At 45.1% G+C, this 21748-nt stretch overlaps 1 protein-coding gene across 2 annotated transcripts in view; it reads right to left on the minus strand.

Annotated features, from left to right (window-relative positions):
* CTNND2 (catenin delta 2) overlaps positions 1-21748 on the minus strand; it is a 1103557-nt gene that overhangs the window by 135750 nt on the left and 946059 nt on the right. For both annotated transcript variants that reach the window (XM_040262515.1, XM_040262516.1), the window contains 2 exons: positions 20364-20481; positions 12651-12836 (listed from right to left, as the gene is read on the minus strand). In XM_040262515.1, coding sequence (XP_040118449.1) covers positions 12651-12836; positions 20364-20481 — 304 coding nt within the window. The remainder of the gene's footprint in view (positions 1-12650; positions 12837-20363; positions 20482-21748) is intronic.

The raw sequence follows: 21748 nt of genomic DNA on the forward strand, positions 1-21748 counted from the left end.
CTCTCAGTTGCTTTGAGGATGGAATTATGGAAGCCATTTGTTCCTCATATGAAGAGAAAGGTCTGACTTAGAGATAAAAATTGGAAAGTTAAAATACAGGAAATTAAGGATGTTCATACAACATTCTCTGCACACATGGGATTTTTTTAGGGCATGGTGGCTCACAAATCCAGCTATTACATTCATAAAAGTCCCTACTGAATAGAAGAATTAACGAGAATTTTAGCTGCTTCCTCTGCAAAAGCTTACAACCACTGCAGTCTCTACTTTCAAGGCGCTGGGTTGGGTACCATGGAGATGCTAACAGAATGGTCTCGCCTACACAGAAGAAGAATTTACATTTTGGGAGGAATGCTAAAATACGCAGCTCCTTCTGCCATGGATGCCACAGCCATCCCGGTCTATGCACAGAGAAGCGCTTTCACTGCTGTGTCCTTGAAACACAAACAGAAAAGGCCTCTTCACCAGCAAAATGCATCTCTTCTGCCGAAATTTCTCCATCAACGAGAGAGTATGACAGTCCACCTGTGTGTGGGTTCATTTTTCTTTTCAAGGGATTTCAACAAAATAAATAGGCCAAAGATATTGTGAGAGAGAGGGAGTGGATTTGCAGCGACAGGAGAACACTTGGATTTGAAAATCCCACTCTTGCCTCCCAGCTGAAGTCACACATCAGAGATGTAGGAAGAGAAGATGACTCTAAAGTGGTAAACTGTCAGGGAATGTTCCTTTGTGCAGGGTTTGGGTAAATCAGGCTGCAGTCGGGACTAACTACCTTCAAAAGCAACACCCTAGATGCAGATAGCTCACTTGGTAAAGAAACCAGCTGCAGTGCAGGAGAGCCTGGTTCGATTCCTGGGTAGGGAAGATCCGCTGGAGAAGAGATAGGCTAACCACTCCAGCATTCTTGAGTTTGCCTTGTGGCTCAGCTGGTAAAGAATCCGTCTGTGATGCGGGAGACCTGGGTTCGATCCCTGGGTTGGGAAGATCCACTGGAGAAGGGAAAGGCTACCCACTCCAGTATTCTGGCCTGGAGAATTCCATGGACTGTATAGTCCATGGGGTTGCAAAGAGTTGGACGCGACTGAGTGAGTTTCGCTTAGACCAGGTCTACCCCTGTTGACCACTTGCACTTGACTTGGTTTGAACAGCAGTTACTAACTGATTTTGTCCTGAGAGGGTTATATTATCCCATTCAGCTAATGGAGCTGAGGAGGGGAGGAGGAAAGGGAGGGGAAGCAGGGAATACTGGTTATTTTAAAAAGTCCAAGCAGGGACTTCCCTTCTGGTTCAGGGGATAAGACTCTGAGCTCCCAATGCAGGGGCCCAGGTCTGCTCCCTGGTCAGGAAAGTAGACCCCACAGGCTGCAACTAAGAGTTCAGTAAAAGGACAACCATAGAAATGATGGAGACGTCTCCTTTTGACAACGGCAGGCCAGGTAACTCAGACCACCTTTCCCACTGATAACAAATCGAGTCAAGTATTTTAAAATATCTGCTTGCAGGAATCAGAGCGCTAACAAGACAGTGAAGATCTTTCAGAAGGAGGAAAGCTATTGAGGTGGGCAGCTATTGGCCCTCAAGGGCCATTCCTGACCAGAGCAAGGACTAAGACAGGGAAAATGACAAACATATTTAACGACCTAAGGGCATAAAAGGAATCTAAGAAAAGAAAATACCAAGTAGCTTGGCAAATCTTTCATATTGTAGTTTAGGATCATGTAGGCAGTACCTCTAGGAATAGTAATGACCTTAAATTCCTTAAATCCCTATAATAAAATTAAGTTAAATTGAGATTGCCATTGACTCAAGCCTCCTGCCAGAATTAAGCATAAACACTTTCTAGAATCAAGCATGAACACTCTCTGGAAAAGGTCATACCATCCTAGGCCTCAAATAATTTTGATAGCTTTTCATATAAGATGTCTGATTTAATAAAAAAAAATAACCAGGAACATGAGGAAGAAAGACTGTGTGGATGAAAAGTAATAAAGTCGACCATAGACATAGAAAACATTTCATAAGAATCTGGATAAGGGAGCTTTTTGAACCAGACTTTAAAACAACTAAGATTATTACATTCAATAAAGAAAAGATTGAGAATTTTGTTAGAGTATGAATATAGTTGAAAACAATCATTGGAGTACAAAACCCCTTGTATGAGTATGAAAGAAGATTAGATGTATTTCGAGAGAAAAATAGTAAATTAAAATATAAATCAGAAGGAAATATCCAGACTGAATATAAAGAGCCATAATTATTAAAAAAAAAAAAAAGGAAAAAGAAAATACAGAGTGGAGGGTAGTATATATAAGAAATGGAATAAGGGAGCCTAATAATAGGGAATTGGAGTTCAGAAGTAGACTACAGAGAGAACTAGGCAGAAGCAATATTTGAAGATACGGTGCCTGAGAGTTTTACAAAGCTTAAAAAGACATTAAGTCACAGATTGAAGAAGCTCTGCAATGACAGAAAGAAGAAGAAATAGAAAGGTCAGAAATTCTCCCATCCCTAAAGAAAACCATTTTTCATAACATGATCTTATTGCCTGTTATTCCTTCTATCATGAAGCATAGCGTATTGTGTAATTTCTTCAAAATTCCCATGGGGTCAACATGAAAATCATCTCTCTTTTGGCTTTTGACAGTTGGTTGGAGTTTTTTGTTTGTTCAGTATTTCCTCGGCTACACTGGGTCTTAGCTACCGCACACGTGACCTTTCATCTCTATTGTGGCATGTGGGGTCTTTCAATTGTGGCAGGTAGAATCCTTTTTTTAGTTGCAGCATGTCAGATCTTTAGTTGCAGCACGCAAACTCTTAGCATTTTGAAGAAATTCCAAGAACAACTTCTTGGAAAGAAATTTCTTCTCGCGTAGCTCGGGTATTTGACTTCTCCTAGGAGATGTTCTGAAGAGGATGATTATAGGGCAGCTGGGCCGTGGAAAGAGTGGACAGAGTGATGGTCAGTGACCTGCATTCATGCAACACACCCGTCTCCTGGCGCTCCTTATAAAAGATGGGCAGTGTTTTGTGCTTGAGAGATTACAAGCCTGTCTTAAAGGCAAGGTCGGCCAGGGTGCTTCCCAAACAAGGCTTTGGAACAAGAGACTCAGGGACAGCCTTGCTGACTCACCTCTGTGCCCCTGTGGATGCTCACCCCTTAGGAGGTGGCTGGAGGGAGGCTGGTGATGCTGTAGACTCCAGAGATGGGATCAAGTGGCCACTGTGCCCACAGAGGAGTGTTGTCAAGGCTGGTCCACATCCCTGGGCTTGCCTGTCGTTTCCCCAAGTCATCCCTGATAGACTGGAATGCTAGTCAAGCTCACGCTGAATTCTCTCTGCTCCTAACTTCTCATTCACATTTAGGAATAACTCACTCCATAATCTGCCTTTTCAAGGGGCTCTGTCCCTGACTTGCCACCTTCCTTCACGTAGTCCTGTAGTCTTGTTGGTTTATATCTTTGATGATACATCCCTCAAAGACTGTCTAATATAGTGGTTTTCAACTGGGGTGATTTTAATACCCAAGTGGACAACTGGCAATGTCTGGAGACACTTCTGGTTGTCACTAGGGAAAGGGGTGCTGGGTAGAACCAGGGATGCTGGTAATCATCCCACAGGGCCCAGGACTGTCCCATAACAGGGAACTGCCAGCACGCTCTGTCGCTCAGTCGTGTCTGACTCTTTGCAACCCCATGGACCGTAGCCCTCCAGGCTCCTCTGTCCATGGGATTCTCCAGGCAAGAACCCTGGAGTGGGGGGCCACTTCCTTCTCCAGGGGATCTTCCTGACCCAGGGATCCAAACCATGTCTCTTACAACCCCTGCCCTGGCAGGCAGATTCTTTGCCACTGAGCCACCTGGGAAGCCTCACAACAGGGAACCACCCCGGCTCCTAATGTGAACGGTGTCGAGGCTGAGACACCCAGATCTAGTCTGTAAGACAGAGTACTGATTGATGGCGTGGAGTACTGAATAATAAAATGTAAATACAAACCAAACAAGACACCAAAAATAGAGAGCTGAGTCTGTAACATCACTGAGAGTGGAAGAGCAGCATTTCTGGGTGATGGGATCTGTTTTATATGGGAGGCGTGTAAGGAGAAGTATCTCACTCATTCATGGGGAGCGGCAAAGGTCAGTCGCCACACAAAAAAGCAGAGCTGTGATCCTGGCGGGCGCATACGATTTAGTGCTTCGAGGACATGGAATATCATGTCTTGAGTCACCAAGCTCCTGGCATATGGTGAGGTGACAGCAGAGTGAGACCACACTGCCACCAACCATGAGGAATAGTGGCAGCTGAAATCAGCAGATGGTTGGAAAGGAAATGGCATTAAGCCACAAACGGGAAAGTATGGTTACTGAGAAGGGAATGAAAACCACCTGGAAGAAAGAAAAACAACCTGGGATATTAGGAAACGAGGATTTAAAGGCATCAAGAATGTCACAAAGGGCAGACCCATCACGTGATAATAAAGCAGATCACAAGGAGCTCACACTGGCGCCGGCATCCGGAGCGATGGAGACAACTGTTGGCTTATGTACCCAAAGCCTTAAAAGCATTCTTTGCTCTCGATGTTTCACTTTCCAGATTTTATCCTTGAGAAGTGATCAAGGATGTAGGCAAAACTTAAAACTACATGGACGTTTACTGCAGTTTACATTAGTTAAACTTTGGAAGCAGTCTAATTTCCTGATCATCAGAGACTGGCGCATACAACATAGTGGGCCCTTTCACTGGAATTCTTGGTAGCCCTTCCACATTCTAGGACTCAGACAATAAAGAATCTGCCTGCAATGCAGGAGATACACAAGACACAGGTTTGAGCCCTGGGTCGAGGAGATCCCCTGGAGTAGGAAATGGCAACCCATTCCAGTATTCTTGCCTGGAGACTTCCATGGACAGAGGAGCCTGGCAGGCTACAATCCATGGGCTTGCAGAGCCAGACATGACTGAGTAATGAACACTTTCCAGCTTCTGGTGTAGATGACTATTTGCTGGCAAGGAGAGAGGTCTTGCAGAGCCAGGTGATAATATGTTTACAGTGGCACACAGAGCGAGGCAGGGTGAGGCTGGGTGGGCACCATGCCCACATCTGTTCTTCCCTTCAGTGGTGTGCCAGTCATCCAGATGCAGGGAATCAGGGGCAACACTGACTGCAGTGTACAGGCACGCCTTCTGTCCTGTCCAACTCTTTGGACCCCATGGACTGTAGCCCACCAGACTCCTCTGTCTATGGGATTCTCCAGGCAAGAAGACTGCAGTGCGTTGACATTTCCTCCTCCAGGGGATCCTCCTGACCCAGGGATAGAACCCAGGTCTCCTGCATTGCAGGCAGATTCTTTATTGTCTGAGCCACCAGGGAAGCCCTACTTAAAATTTAAGTAAGTTTAAAATTCAAATTTCCAATATACTGATTTAAACCAGCAATAGAATTCATTATCATATTTTAGGACATTGATCTCTATGTAGTCTCAGAGCCTCACTCCTGGGCCAACAGCATCCACGTGGCACAGTGGGTTACAGCTGAGGCTCTTGAGGTGACCCCAGATACAACGTCCTGAAACGCCAAGGAAACCTTTCAGGGGAGGGGATTCCATGGCACCTAATCCCACTTATGTGTGTCACATACTGACACCTTCAGAACTAAGCATTTTGTCATCTGGCATGATTGAGGTACTGCTTCTCCGGGGCACTCTGAGATACAGACATATATACTTATTGACATGAATTGTAAATGCTCAGATGATTATCCTGGTCTAGAACGATCTTGAGGTTTGGTGGTGAGTGTAATAAAATGCGGCACTGCTTCTGGATGGGTTCCCAGGTGGCACTAACAGGTAAGAACCCACCTGCCAATGCAAGAGACATTAGAGACCCAGGTTCGAACCCTGGGTTGGGAAGATTCCCTGGAGGAGAGCCTGGTACTAGAGAGCCCACTCTAGTACTGCTGCCTGGAGAAACCCCATGGATAGAGGAGCCTGGTGGGTTACAGCCTATAGGGTCACAAAGAGTTGGATTCGACTGAAGCAACCGAGCACGCACGACTCTGGAGAGGAGGGAGGTTTGGAGGAGAATGGATACATGTATGGGTATGATGGAGTCCCTTCGCTATCCACCTGAAACTGTCACAGCATCGTTAGCTGGCTATTCTCCGATACAACATGAAAGGTTTTAAACAAATAAAATAAAACACAGCACTGCCATGAGAAGCTGAGGAATAGCTTGAATTACAAATGGAAGCTTAAAAGCTATGGACTCATGCCCACCGAGGGATGCAAAAATCAATCAATAAAAAGGGCTATGGAGTACTCCTTTCTCACAGCAGCCCCAGAAGGCACAGTGTCCTGAGAACACTGAGGAGGCAGGGACCAGTCACAGCTATGAACACCCACTGGAAACAGCCCCACAGCAAGAGCTAGAGGCCCTTCTGGACCACAGATCGACTGCCACTCGGCACAGCTGGTGCCAGGCCACGGAAAGGAGACCTGCACAGCCCTTCCCCTTGGGAAATTCTCTCTTGAGGAGATCCACTGCCTTAAATGACTCATGATGTGAAAAGCCTTGGAGGAGATAAACAGAACCGCACAGATGTAGATTAGAGAGTGATGCACTTATCTTTGGTAGAAGTCTTGAGAGCACAGAGGCAGCCTTTCACCTGGTTTTGAAGGATGATTCTCCAAAAGGGGAAGGAGGAGAGGGGACAGGAGTGGGCGGAAGCTGGGAGCCCTGCCTGTGGGGTGCTGGGGTGGGCCAGGAAAGTGTGCGGGGGAAAGGCCTTGGGCCTCTGCAGCATGCGTGCTGAATTACTCAGTCGTGTCCGACTGTGCCACCCCAAGAACAGGAGCCCGCCAGGAGCCTCTGTCCATGGGATTCTCAGGCAAGAACACTGGAGTGGGTTACCATTTCCTTCTCCAGGGGCTCTTCCTGACCTAGGGATCAAACCCACGTCTCTTATGTCTCCTGTATCGGCAGACGGGTTCTTTACCACTAGCGCCACCTGGGAAGCCCAGGTTTCTGCTGAAAGTGAAAGTGAAGTCACTCAGTTGTGTCCGATTCTTTGCAACCCCATGGACTATTGCCTACAGGGTTCCTCCATCCATGGAATTGTCGAGGCAAGAGTACTGGAGTACGTTGCCATTTCCTTCTCCAGGGGATCTTCCCGACCCAGGGATCGAACCTGGGTCTCCCGCATTGCAGGCAGATGCTTTTACTGTCTGAGCCACCAGGGAAGCTCCCTGGTTTCTACTGAGACATGTCTATTATCAGGGAAGAAGTAAGGGGCCTTAGAGGCTTTACACAGAAGCCCATTACTATTGCTTTTGTGGCTATCAAGCTGATATCTTAAGTAAAACTTACCACTAATCTATGCATTTGGCATCAACAACTTAGGAAAGAGGTAAAAAAAGACTAATAATACAGGAAGTCCCCTATCTACCAACCTTCAAGTTGGTAGAACTTACAAGAACTTTCAAAGCTGTGAATATGCATTTGCAAGTCCAATCACATCAGGAGTGAGTGGAACTGCAGCTGGCCCTCCCTCACCGATTGCTGTTGCTTCTTCCCTTTTACCAGCTCCCACCTCCTTTCCCCTAGTCAGTAACTCTTCTTGCCTGTTCACTCGATGCCAGCCCCTGTATACCAGCTGTTGTACTGTTACTACTGTACTTTTCAAAGTACTGTATTATGGGATTAAAAATGATTTATTTTTGTGTTTGCTTTTTATGTGTTATTTGTGTGAAAGGTATTATAAACCTATTATAGCATAGTACTGTGTAGCCAGTTGTGTTAGTTGGAGGTCTAGGCTAACTTTGTTGGACTTATGAACAAACTGGACTGAACGAATGTGCTTTCAGAACGGAATCGGTTTGTACATAGGGAAGTTACTGTTTACTCTTAAATTGACCTCAGCTCTCTAAACAAAGATTATCAGGAGAGAGAGAATGTCTACCATATAAAAATGCTGGGTCAGAATCCTCTTTGAATCTGATAGGTTTATATTGCCACCCATGTGGATGCATATATGTCCATGTGAACTAAAACATTCACAGGTGATTTCAGCAGAAGGGAGCTGCTGAGTCCTAGGGGATCTTGCTTGTTTTTCCCTGCGGCTTTCTCGGTACTCACTCAAGTTCACACAGAGCAGGCCTTGAAGGCTCAGGTCTGCTCTGGCCAGCTGCCAACGCTATCTGGTTACCTCTAATCCATGTTTGAGCACCACTGATCCCCAGACACCATTGCAGGAACCTTGGCCATATCCCAAATGGAAAAACAAACAAAAATGCTTATTTTTACAAAAGGTGGAAAAGTAGAAAAATCAGTCTTGACCTACTTAGATGGTAGAGAATCCATTTACAATGCAGGAGACCTGGGTTCAATCCTTGGGTTGGGAAGATCCCCTGGAGAAGGGAATGGCAACCCACTCGAGTATTCTTGCCTGGAGAATTCCATGGACAGAGGAGCCCGGGGGGCTACAGTCCATGGGGTTGTACAGAGCTGGAAATGACTGAAGCGAATAGGCACACACACTTCCCTGCACCTCAGCCTTCAGAGGATTGCCACTTGCCCCGCTGTGCCAGGCTGCTGGCAGGAAATCCTGCCAGAGGTAGGGAGGACCCTGCTGGGTGAGATGTGTCTCTCAGCACATGACATACACACCTCTCTGGGGGAAATTCTACTTACAAAGAGTTTCCAGAGAAACTAACAATTTCTTATAATTTAGCAATAGATACTGAGCACAAAGCCAGAAAGTAATGAATTTGCAATGTCCTTTTGGACTGAAATATGATGCATCAAAGGCTTGCTTGGTGGTTCAGTGGTAAAGAACCTCCCTACCAAGGCAGGGGACGCTGGTTCAATCTCTGGGTCCAGAAGATCCCCAGGAGAAGGAAATGGTAACCACTCCAGTACTCTTGTCTGAAGAATTTCATGGACAGAGGAGCCTGGTGGGCTATAGTCCATGGGGTCACAAAGAGCTGGACAGGACTGAATGACTAACACTTTCACTTTATGCCTCTCTGAGGCATCTTAAATTTAAGAGAACATATGAATTTGCACAAACAAACTCTGACTTGGTCAGTTAGTGCCTTTTTGGATTTTAATTTTTTCAATAATATTTGAAAAGATTACAAATGCGATGCCCATCGTAGAAAATGTACAAATACGTAAGTACGAGAAGAGTCCATCAGTATCTTTTGCCTTTGATGTTACTGCATTTTTTCTAGAAACACATACTTTTTTGTACATGCATGCATTTTATATTTGCCCATGCCATAGTTTTACTAAATTGGCCAGGTTTTATCTACATATATCTGTGTCTACATACACACCCGCTTTTACATTTCTTTCTTCACTTTGTATTACACACTTTCTCTAATCACTTTCTATTCTTTAAAACCTGACTTTATGAGCCGTAGAGATTCCAAACGATGCATTATATCTGATCATTTTTATAGCCATAAAGCTAGAATTCTATCTGTTTACTTCCTCATTAAACTTGATATTGTATTTTCTGGCCCTTCAAAATATTTTTGTATTATGTAGGAGCACAGTTTGAAAGAAAACCTTTTGAAAAACTATCATTTGGTTGAAGTAACTTTGAAGCCTCTTTATAAACAACAAAGTTCCTTTGTATTTTAACTTATGATGGTTTCAGCAAAACTTTCTTAAAGAAATTCTTTGTCCCTCCCCGCCTTAAAAGAATATTGTAAGAAAAACAATCAAACATATAGATTTTCATTTAGACTTCTGGAAAAAATCTTTATGATTCAATTAATCATTTTAGCTTCCTCAACTTAGGAAAGAATTACTGATCTCATAAATTACAACGTGAAGTCCAGCATTCTAAGGTGGAAATTCACACATCATAACGTTCCATGGGAGCAGCTAACATCATGGAAGAAGGGCTCTGTCTTGAGATGACGTCCATGAATGTTCTATTCTGACCCCTGGCTTCTCTGGCCCCTGTCAGCTGCACCTACACACCTTAGCAGAGTTGGGGAAAGGGTTCGGTGTCAGGGCAGAATCTTACTAAATGCACACCGGTGCAGGCATGAAAGCCATCAGAGGAAATGTGCTTCAAAATCCAAGCCACAGACTTGAGGGAAAACCTGGAATTCAGAGTGAATTTAACCTTAAAGTTTTTCTCCCTTTCCTTTTTCCTTCCTTCCTCTCTTCCTTTCTCTCTCTTTCCCGCCATCACTCCCATACTCTCTCTTTCTTCTTTCTTTTTCTCTCTCTTTCTTTCCCTCTCTCTCCACCCCCCTTTCCGCCCACCTCTCTCCCTTTCTTTCTCTCTCTCCCTCTCTTTCTCCTTTTCTCTCTCTCTCTCTTCTTGGCCAAGGCTAACATCATATTACTGTGTATGTGTGCTTAGTTGTGTCCAGCTGTTTTGTAACCCCATGGACTGTAGTCTGCCAGGCTCCTTGGTCCATGGGATTTCCCAGGCAAGAATACTGGAGTGGGTTGCCATTTCCTTCTCCAGGAGATCTTCCTGACCCAGGGATTGAACCCATGTCTCTTGCATCTCCTCCACTGGCAGGATGATTCTTTACCACTGTGCCACCTGGGAAGCCATATCATTGGACTTTCACAAATTGGATTTCCAAAGTTGCCTGGGCCCATCCATCCCAGAGGTTCTGAGTCATTAGGGTACATGTAAGACTCAGGTGACAATGACCACAGGGCAGATTGGAGACCACTATATTCTCACATGTAGGCTTTTCTTCCTTACGGATTTACTAAGCTTGCTTCCCAGGGTAAAGCAATGTAGGGACTGGGCCCCATGATATACAGTGCCTCAAAGGAAACCAAGAGAAGAATGCATAAACCTTTGTTCAGCCATCTTTAACTTTTTTGATACTGAACATGTTCAGAACTCATCATGGTCTGGTGCCCAGAAGTACCAGGCGGGATAACTGAAGTGCTGGACATCCCTTCGTATAACACCTGGTATGTGGTAGGTGCCGGCCAGCTGGTCCATTCCCCTGGTGGGAGAGCTCTGAGTGGTTAAATCAAGAACCCCAGCTCAGGGACTCCCCTGGTGATCCAGAGTCTGCCTGGCAATGCACACACATGGGTTTGACTCTTGGTTGGGGAACTAAGAGCCCACACGCTGTGAGGCATCTAAGCTCGTGCTCTGCAACTACTCAGCCCGCACTCCGGAGACCGCATGCTGCAACCAAGACCGGACACGAGGCACATAAATAAATATTAATTTCTTTTTAAAGATCCACCATTCAATCCTCCCCAAAGGCAAAAGCTCCTGTGAATCAGGGAGAGATGCAAGACACAGAACACTGACCCAGGACAGGAGAAAAAGCAGCGTTAGGGGTTTGCTTCTCAGAGTGGAAGGTCACAGCCAAAGGCAAAGAGCCTGTGTCTCCTAAATTAGAGGTAAGTTTAAATGGGAACACACAGTTACAGAAGCTGTAGAAGGACCTGGAGCAGCCCTCAGGGACTGCAAACAGCTCCAGAACTGGAGCCTACAGAGATGCTAATGCTGACACATTTGGGTTACATGTAGGAATTATATTTCAGGATGCATTTCCATTAATCCTGACTCAATAAAATAGTTCCTTTAACACTCACTCAAAGTAAAACGATTTCAAAAGCAGTTTAGAAAATAGTATGCTGTGATGTAAACAGATACTTTTGCATATTTATTTTGATTAAAAACCCGGCAAGGGGGCGTGTTGGGGATTCCATTCTACTTTCTCAATCATCCACTCCTGAGAACACTCAGATCTTGGGTCCATAGGACCCTGAGGAGCTGGAGATATGACCACAGTGTGCAGGGCGAGGTTGGGAACGTGACCATGGTGTCAGAGGAGACAGGAAACCTCAGTAGCAGGGGTTTCCAGCAACTACAGGATGGGTGCTTTTTCACATTACTCCCTTATTTGGGGGCCTGGTGGGTGAGGGGTTCTGCCTCCCAGAGGGGCTCCCAGAAGAGGGGTGGAGGCCTTTTTGATGCTGCCAAAGCTGACAGTCATAGCCCATGGGCCTTTACTGCAGGGCAACCAACCGACTTACAGCTGGCCGAGGTAAAGGCTGTTTCATTTTGGAGAGGTCTCTCCAGCTGGACAGCTTTCTGAGTTCATCAGAATTGTCCCTCCAGGTCCAGCTTCTAATGTCATTCTGTTTGGAAGGGCTATGAATCACTCCATTTCCCACCAATGAGTGCAAGACTGCATATCCGAAAGTTCCCCAAAGAGCTATAAAATATGTTGGGTTTTTTGTGGCTCTCTCCTCAGCTTCCCTTCTCAGACCACACCTATTCTGTGCAACTGTTCCACCTGCAAGGCACCCGCCTGAAGACCTCAATAGATGTGCGAGCTGACACAGAAGAATCTGCGTCTGCATCTGACTCGATTCTGTGAGCTGACAACTCAGAGCCTGCCCGGGACTCAAGGGCCTCTTCCTCTTTTTGAAATTTCCTATCTTGGCTTGGCTGGAGAACATGAGGGGAATCATTTAATGCTCCACTGTCTCAGCTGTGAAATCCCCAAGGGAAAATGGTGCCGATGCAAGAGCGATTTGACCGAGTGCTAGAGTCACAGAGCTCTGTACCTGCAGACACAGACAAAACCACCAGGCTGCAACTAGGGAGGGGATAATTGCATGCAGCTGCGAGTCACCAATATCACCTGATCTTGGGACTTCTTTTTCTTCTTCTTCTTCCCCCAGCACCCGGAACTCTCCGCATCTTTGCCATTGGCCTCACCGCAGAGCAGCCCGTCCAGCTCATCGGTGCCCATGTGCTGTCCCTGAGACGTTTCTGCTGCCAGCCGGTACGAAAGATTCCTTAAAATGCACACACAGTTTTCAACGGTCTGGAGAATAAAAACAAAAACCAAAACAAAACAAAAAATGAGGAATGAACAAAAACTAACCAGTACTCCTCCACCCGCAAAAGCCATCCATCTTCATACAGACATTTTTTTCTTTGGATGCATTTAACCGTGGCTCCTAAAGGCTCCCTTGACAGCCACAATGGAAAGAATTTAGAGAAGCTTGGAAAAGTCTGAAGATCTTTCCTCCCCTCAAAGAAACCACTTAGCAATAAGACTTCCTGATAAACAGCTATCGTTGTTGACTGAAATTCACTTGTGAGCAAGAAAGAATCCATATCCGGGTGTGGTCCCAAGTGGCGTCCACTTACAGACAACAGCCATCTGGGGACTAAGGCTCAGAACCTTTGAAAGCAAGGATAATTGGATTTGTGTTAGCTCTGGGAGGGTGACACTTTTACTATCTACCAGGGCACTTTCTTAGTGAGGGGCAGGGGAGCCCGGCATGCTGTAGTCACAAAGGGTTGGACATGACTCAGTGACTGAACAACAAGGGTACTTTCTGGGAGGAATACAGGGCAAGAGGTGCAAACCACTTATTCCAGGCAAGCCAGGTTCTGTGGTCATCTGGGGACATATAGTTTCCAACCTACTGATTTTCTTCAAGATTGCTGGTGCTCCTATTTCCTAAGCACAAGAGCTAAGCAGTGATTAGGGACGTGGGAAGAGCTGGACATCTGTAGAACCTTAGGTCTCTGACTACTGGACGTGTCACTTGGACAATCCCCCCATAACCTCCTCTGTAAGATGGTCAAAGTAGCGGCCAATAGGCTGCTGTGTGGATTAGGGGAATTAGAGAATATATATGTGATAGGCAGAATAAAGCTCTCTGCTCCAAAGATGTCCACATTTGGAAAATATGAATACGTTAGGTTATGGGATGGAGGATATTGAGGGTACTCATCAGTGGACCTTTGGATGGCAGATTATCCTGGATTGTCCAGGTGGGCCCATGGAATCATGAGGGTCCTGTGAGCAAGAGAGGGAGGCAGAGAGAGTGAAACTGTGTGAGAAGGATGGGATCTGGCTTTAGAGATGGAGGAAGGGGCCACGAGCCAAGGAATGTGGGATCCTCTGGAAGCTGTTAAAGACAAGGAAACAGATGCTTCCTTACAGTTGCCAGAAGGAATGCAGCCCTGTCGACACCTTGATTTTACCCCTACTAGACCCATTCTGGGAACTTCCCTGGTGCTCTAGTCTGATTCCTGCTTGAGACTTCACCTTCCAATCCAATGCCGGGGCTATGGGTTTGATCCCTGGTGAGGGAGCAAAGATCCCACATGCTTCTCAGCCAAAAGGAAACAAAACAAAACAAAACAGAAGCAATATTAAAACAAATTCACTAAAGACTTTAAAAATGGTCCACATTTAAAACAAGGAAAAGAAAAGAAAAAAAGAGACAATTCCGGACTTCTAAAATGGTAAGATGATAAGTTTGTGTTTCTTAAATTTATTTTTGGCTGTGCTGGGTCTTCGTGGATGCATGGGCTTTTCTCAAGTTGCAACAAGTGGGGGCTACTCTCGAGTTGCAGGGCTTTTCCGTGTGGGAGCCTCTCTTGTTGTGGAGCACGGGCTCTAGATACAGGCTTTGGCAGTTGTGGCTCCCAGGCTCCAGAGCACCTGCTTACTAGTTACACACAGGCTTAGCTGTTCCTCGGCATGGGGGATCTTTCTGGACCCGGGATCGAACAGTGTCTCCTGCATAGGCGGGTGGAGTCTTTACCACTGAGCTATCAGGGAAGCCCAGGTTTGTGTTTTTAGACCACCATGTTTGTGGCCATTTGCTACAGCATAAACAGGAAACTGACCCAGTACGTACGTACCGAGAAGAGTTTCTGGCACACAGCAAGTGCTATACAAGGATTTATATCACCAACAAAGGTGGAGACGGTCCCTCTGTGGAATGTGCAGAGCTTGTGACCTAGAGTTAATGGGACCGTGATGGAGTCTTGGCTCCACCATTTAATGAGCCATGTGACCCTGATCAAAGTGCTCAATCTCTCAGTGCTTCCATTTCCTCCCAAAGTCCCCACTGCCACGTTGGAGATGAAGTCTCAACATATAAATCTTGGAGGAATCAAACATTTAGTCCAGGGCATCAACTTTTTGACCTTTGTTCTGGATTTGAGCAACCGAGGGAAGAGGGGGAAAAAATATACCCAATTTTCAGAAAAAAATTTTTTTACTGTTTTAATTGAAAAAAATATTTGGCCTTTTCCCTTCTTAAATATTCATTTATTTATTTGGCTGTGTGGGGTCTTGGTTGTGGCACACAGAATCCTTGCTGTGGTGTGTAAGGCTGTGAAGTACGGGGCTCAGCATTTTCAGCTCGAGAGCTCAGATACCCTTTGGCACAAGGGATCTTAAGTTTCCCAACTGGGGAACGAACCCAAGTCCTCTGCACTGCAAGGTGGAGTCTTAACCACTAGACTACCAGGGAAGTCCCTCCAATTTTTAAAAAGGACAAAATAATGGTGGAAAGTGAAAACGAAAGTCTCTCAGTTGTGTCTGACTCTTTGCGACGCCATGGACTATACAGTCCATGGAATTCTCCAGGCCAGAATACTGGAGTGGGTTGCCTTTCTCTTCTCCAGAGGACCTTCCCAACCCAGGGATCGAACCCAGGTCTCCTGCATTGCAGGAGGATTCTTTACCAGCTGATCCACCAGGGAAGCCCAACTAAGTTTTATTATTTTTTTAAGCTTAAGCATTCTTTGAATTATAGTTGATTTACAAGGTCATGTTATTTTCAGGTGTACAAAATCTGAAAAAGAAGAGATAGGTTTTCTTTTTAAAAGTATGCCAACTTGCCTGTCACTTTTCAGGCATCAACTACGTGACAGCCACCATTCAAGGAAAGGAACATGGTTCCATTTTAGAGACAAAGGGAACGAGGTCTGAGGCTGTTGGTAACTGAGCACACTAGCCACTATAGAGACTGTACCATTTTCTCTAGTCCTGGGCTGGGACTGGAAATGGGGAGGGGACTGCCAGAGTTCAGATCCTGCACTGCTCCCACTTATGGGAATCTGGTAAAAGGCAGCATGTAACTTTGACCCGACTACTGGAGGCATGAAAAGTCAAGCAGGAAAACCAGTTTTCAGGGTGTATTTCTGGAGCCTTTGCAATTTCAGACCTTTCGGGTCAGCTTTTCAAGGTTTCATGGGCTGCTAATCCCACAGGCTTTCAGTCAACTTGATTTTTCTATTTCAAGCATCCTCTCAGCATCAAAAAAAGGAATCAGTATGAAAGCAGGTAAACACAGGACGACGCTCGAGAGAGAGAGCAAGCAGTCTCTCCCTGAAAGGAAAATGTTGTGGCATAAGTCAGAACGATTTTCAAATCAGCTCAGAATGATTTTTCTTACATCAAAGACCTGGGAGAATAAACTTCTTTCTCACCCTCTTGTTCGCCTTCCCTGGGGGCACATCCATGCCTCTGTTTAACAAATGATGACTGCGGAATACATCCGCAGTTTCGAGAAGTGCTTTATAACCTACCTGAGGCTGAGTGACGTCTTGGGGAGAAGCCGGATGCAGAGAGAGACAAGAGGGAGAAAGTGGGGGGGGCTAGGAGGGGGGATGGGGCTTCCCTGATAGCTCAGTTGGTAAAGAATCCCCCTGCAACACAGGAGACCCTGGTTTGATTCCTGGGTTGGGAAGATCCCCTGGAGAAGGGACAGGCTACCCACTCCAGTATTCTTGGGCTTCCCTGGTGGCTCAGCTAGGAAAGAATCTGCCTGCAACGCGGAAGACCTGGGTTCAATCCCTGGGTCGGGAAGATCCCCCTGGAGAAGGGAAAGGCTACTCACTCCAGTATTCTGGCCTGGAGAATTTCATGGACTGTATAGCCTGGGGTCTCCAAAGAGTCGGATACGACCTTTCCTTTCACTTTTCACTTTCATGAGGTGGGGAAGAGAGACAGGAGATGGCAGAGAGGGACAGAACAGGGGTAGTCCCAGAGGTTGAACTCCTCTCTCCTTAAGCCTGGTTTGGGAGGGTGACCAAGTCAAGGGCTTTTCCCGTAAGGGCAGGAAGAAAAAGAGAACAGCCACTGCCCTTCTTGGGGATACCAGCAGAAGGCGTGTGGCAGCTGGTGGTTTGGGTTTCAATAACCATCACTGTCAACAGAGCTTTTGGCAGTTCCTCTGCGTCACCAGGGTCATTTTGAGTCCTCATTTTCTATTAGAAAGGGCTAATTTGGAAGCCGTTTGTAGAATGCGCCACCATATGTTAGGCATTCAACAAACCATCCCTGTTACAGGAGCTGAGCTGAGCGCGTGTGTAGCATCCAGGCTCTTTGACTCATTAACTCCAGTGGCCTCAAAGACAGCTTGCACACATTTTTCCCTCCTCCAGCTTGCCACTGTGAAAGCTTAGAAGTGGCCGAGCAGAGGGCTGAGTGGAAAAATGATGGGGCAATAATAATACGTTAACACTCAACAGCACCTTCTGGCCAGCACAGCACTGTCAAGTAATTTATCACATTTGACCTGCTCAACAGCTCTAACGGTCCTCCTTGTCTTGAAGCTGAGGTCACTCAGGTCCTGTCCTCTGGTCATAGGGAGAAGGAGATGATACATTTTCCAGGACACTCCTGGGGCCACTCTGGGTGCTCTGGATACTCAATCAGGAATAGCTGAGCTCCCTTTTTTTTTTTTCTTTTAATTTTTAGTTTATATTGGAACATAGTTGGTGAACAACTATGTCTTTGTTTCAGGTATACAGCAAAGTGATTCTGCTCTACATAGACAGGCATCTACTCTTTTTCCAAATCTTTTCCTATTTAGGTCATTGCAGAATATTGAGCAGAGTTCCCTGTGCTATGCAGTAGGTCCTTGTTGATTATTTATTTTCAATATAGTGATGTGTACATGTCAATCCCAAACTCCCAATTTATCCCCCACACCAACCTTTCCCTATTGGTAACCAAAAATTTTTCACTTCAAACCATAAGTTTGTTTTCTATGAACATGTTTCTGTTTTTGTAAATAAGTTCATTTGTATTATTTTTTTGATTCTACATGTGAGCAATGTCATATATTTGTCTTCCTCTGACATTTTTCACTTAGTCGGATCACCTTGGGATCCTCCATGTTGCTGCAAATGGCTTTATTTCAAGGCATATCTGAGTCTTCTGACACCACCCCTAAATGGTCTTCATTTTTCCAGTTTCCACTTTGTGGGGAAATGTGGTCACTAACAAAGAGAATCTTCAAGGTCTCTCAAGAGTTTGAGGAGTCTCGTCCTCTGACGCATCAGAAAAAAGCTGTGTGTGCCTCACAGCACTCTGATTTTGGACCACACTCATGAAGGTTGCCTTACCCACCACGATGGTATTATGAGACCAGGGCAAGACTCATATTTTATTGTCAGCTAGAAGGCCCAGACAGTATTAAAGATTGCTTGGTATCCATAAGGCTTAAAGCCCCCATGCCTTAGTATTTACCACTCTGAATATTAAAGATCCTTGGCATTGCAGCTTCCATGAATTATGAATTACCTTGAGTAGCTCTTTTAAAAAATCCTGTGTGTCTTGTGTTAGCAGGTCTCTACAAATACTCAAGACATCTTGACTGTTCCCTTCTTTAGAGACTTAATTCTCCCGTCAGTGATATTAAAAGGTCTACAATGGCTGTTAAGGGCATTTACAAGAGAGGTTGATTAAATCTTTTCTATCATATTTCACTTTGGATATTGATGTCATGCACACAGTAAATGAATGGTTGCAAATGTCACTAACAGGCAGTGATAAGATAACAACCAGTTTATAATTGGATTCAGTTAGTACTCAAAGGGTTTGAGTCCCAGAAGTACCAGGGACTTCTGGTCCATGGGAGTAGGGCTCCCCCATCAGTAATTTTCTAAATTTGTCAGTCACTCCAATGTGCAGGCAAGGTTGAGAAGTGCCATGCTAAATCTCCCCATACCACAGAGTACCTAAATGGATAAAATCACTCTTACTTGTTCTTTATCTGACCTTACAACTAAAACAACTAAATTACAGTGTGCTGGGTCCCCGACTAGAGTCTATTTTAAAGCTGTATCTACTAAGGTGGGTTTTTCAATCCAAGATGCACATGGAATCACCTGATGAACTTCCAGAGGAACAGAAATCAGAGATAAGAGCTAAACATCTGGATTCAGGTAGGCTGTGAAGGGGTCTAGGCACACGCATTTATCAAATGCTCCAAAGGCAATTCCAGTGAAGAGTTAGCATTAAAAATCATGGGTTTATCAAGATGTCTTAAGAGAAAAGCATGCCAATTTTAGGTGAGATGGTCTTGAAGTAAGAACCAGATGGCAGACACAGTTTATTTACAGAAACCTCAATGATTGAAGGGCCTGGAGCCAGAGGCAGACATGTATTGTGTGGGTGGATGGTTTCTCATGGCTTGCTGATTCAGCTCTGGACATTGATTATGATAAACATGTTGACCGAAATCATTTGACAGAGTGCTATGTACAATTAATAAATTGTGTCCTGTGCAATATTAACTATTTTACTTCATGAATATGTGTATTGCCTAGGACTTACTATATTTTGATTATGTAATATCTTATGTAATATCAATAAACCAATGCACATGCTTATATATGTTAAAAAACAAACAGATGGTGGGATTGGGCTTTGGTTCACAACCAGGGCCAGTTTTTGGCTCCCCACAGCGCATCTGGAAATGTCAGGAGACATTTTTGTTTGTCACAATTGGGACTGAGGGAGGAAGGTACTGGCATCTAGTGGATGGAGACCTGAAATGTTGCCCAACACCCTATAGTCCACAGGACAGTCCACAGCAAAGAAGTGGACTGAAATATTGAGAGAGTGGCCCTGAGAAAGGTCTTACTAAGGTGTCATATTCATCACGTGCGTTACTTTAAAGTATCAGTAAAGTCTGTGCTTATATCAGGATATTATGAAATTATAAATTTTTTATGTACAGTGAACCCAAACTAAGCCAAAAGACAAGACAAAACAAAATAGCCCAAACACTGTCAAAAATCCACCCAATTCTATTTTGGTTTGTGAACTAACACATTGAAGAGACACTGCTGATCAATGTTTTGACAGGCTTGTTTATGCAGCATTTTGGCAGCATTTATTTAGACTTCACTGGGCATTCTTGAAGTGGCACTGGGCAGTATTAAGCTGTTCAAAAGCTATCTGGTAAGAACATAGGATTATTTAAATCCCAGGTAGCTTGAATATTTATTTTTCTTTTTGCCAGTGGATTTTAGAAAATGAAGCTAGAAACTCATGGGCAACTTGCTATGTGAAAGTTTATACACTCATCTGGAACACCTGTAGCTGGAGTAATGTAATCTAAATTTTTACTTGCTACTAATCAAGCATTAAGTGTCTAGTTCTAGGCTAGGATTAAAAGTCAATACAGATTTCAGAGTGAAAGTATTAAGTGTTGCATTAACTCTCCATCCTTATTAGTCATTGTTTGATCCCCATGGGAATCTTTGTTCTCTAAGACGCTTCATCTATGCAAATACGACAAACCTTGCTATCGATCTCGCTGCTCCCCAGCGCAGACTGAATCACATAAAGCAGCGCGTCCGTGAGCCCATCACATTCCCGCATTCTCCTGCGGGCCTCCTCTCCGGCTGAACTAACATTCCTGCAAAGCAAAAGGATGTATCAGCACCCTTCACAGTGGCCACCGAAAGAACGTTCTTCCATGCCCACCTCTTCTCATTTGTTTGTCCTTTAGTCCACGACATACAGCACGCGGGATCTTTGTGCCATGACCAGAAATCCAACCCGTGTCCCCTGCATTGGGAGGCCAGAGTCTTAACCACTGGATCGCCAGGGAAGTCCCTTCCTTTCAAAGTTTTAATGAAAACACTTTGCTAGCCTTTCAGAAGGTTTACCAAGAGTGTAGTTTTAATGAGGGGGGAATGGCCTCCACAAATGGATTCTAGAATTGGATGAGCCACAGATATCTGCATCAAAACAGAGAATGCAGAATTCTGAACACGTGGTCCACGAGAGTCCTGTGACCACTAAGAAAGGAGACTTTGTAAAAGTCTCCAAGTTCTGCTTCTGTTACAATCGACCAGGGAATAAGAAGCTCTTTGATTCAAAGGGCTGTTCTGCTTTGAAAAGTCTGAAATACTTTTCAAAGACAAAGTTTCCAACTTGCTGACATATCTTAGAGGTCTAATTTCACCTGTATCAAAAATATATATCTGCCTTGGCCCTGATAGAGGAAAATTCTAGAAGTTTACTCTAAGGACACAGAGATTTCTCTGAGAATTTAGTCATCAGAATACCCATGGCACCTTTTATGTAGGAGTGGCCCAAGCTCCTTCCCACAATGGCACAAGCTGAGCTAAAGGCAACAGAGGGGCCTCTTTAATGGAATGCACAGCTGGGAGGGGAGTGAACTTCCAGTCCCACAAAGGACATCAGACGATCCAGACAAAGGTGAATCTCCTGAGTGCTTTTATCACCCCTCCACCTGAGAAGGCCTTCTTCTTCTCCCAACCATGGCCAGGATTTGATTCTAGCCGAAAACTTTTGCAGGGCTTCCCCAGGTGGCGCTAGTGGTAAAGAACCTTCCTGCCAAAGCAGGAGACTTTAAGACGAGGGTCCAGTCTCTGGGTCGGGAAGATCTCCTGAAGGAGGGCGTGGCAACTCACTCCAGTATTCTTGCCTGGACAGTCCTATGGATGGGGAAGCCTGGAAGTCCATAGCGTCACAAAGTGTCAGACACAACGGAAGTGATGGAAGCACAGAAAACTTTTGCAGCAACTGATTTACAGACAGCACAGCCTACTGGAGGGAGGCTGGAGGCGGTGAGGAAACGGAAGGCACAAAGAGGCTGAAAAGTTTAGGAACTGTGGGGAAGGGTGAAGAAAAGAGATAATGATCCAGGCAAGGCA

Source organism: Oryx dammah, unplaced genomic scaffold (genome assembly GCF_014754425.2).
Source record: "Oryx dammah isolate SB20612 unplaced genomic scaffold, SCBI_Odam_1.1 HiC_scaffold_20, whole genome shotgun sequence".
NCBI classification, from domain to species: domain Eukaryota; kingdom Metazoa; phylum Chordata; class Mammalia; order Artiodactyla; family Bovidae; genus Oryx; species Oryx dammah.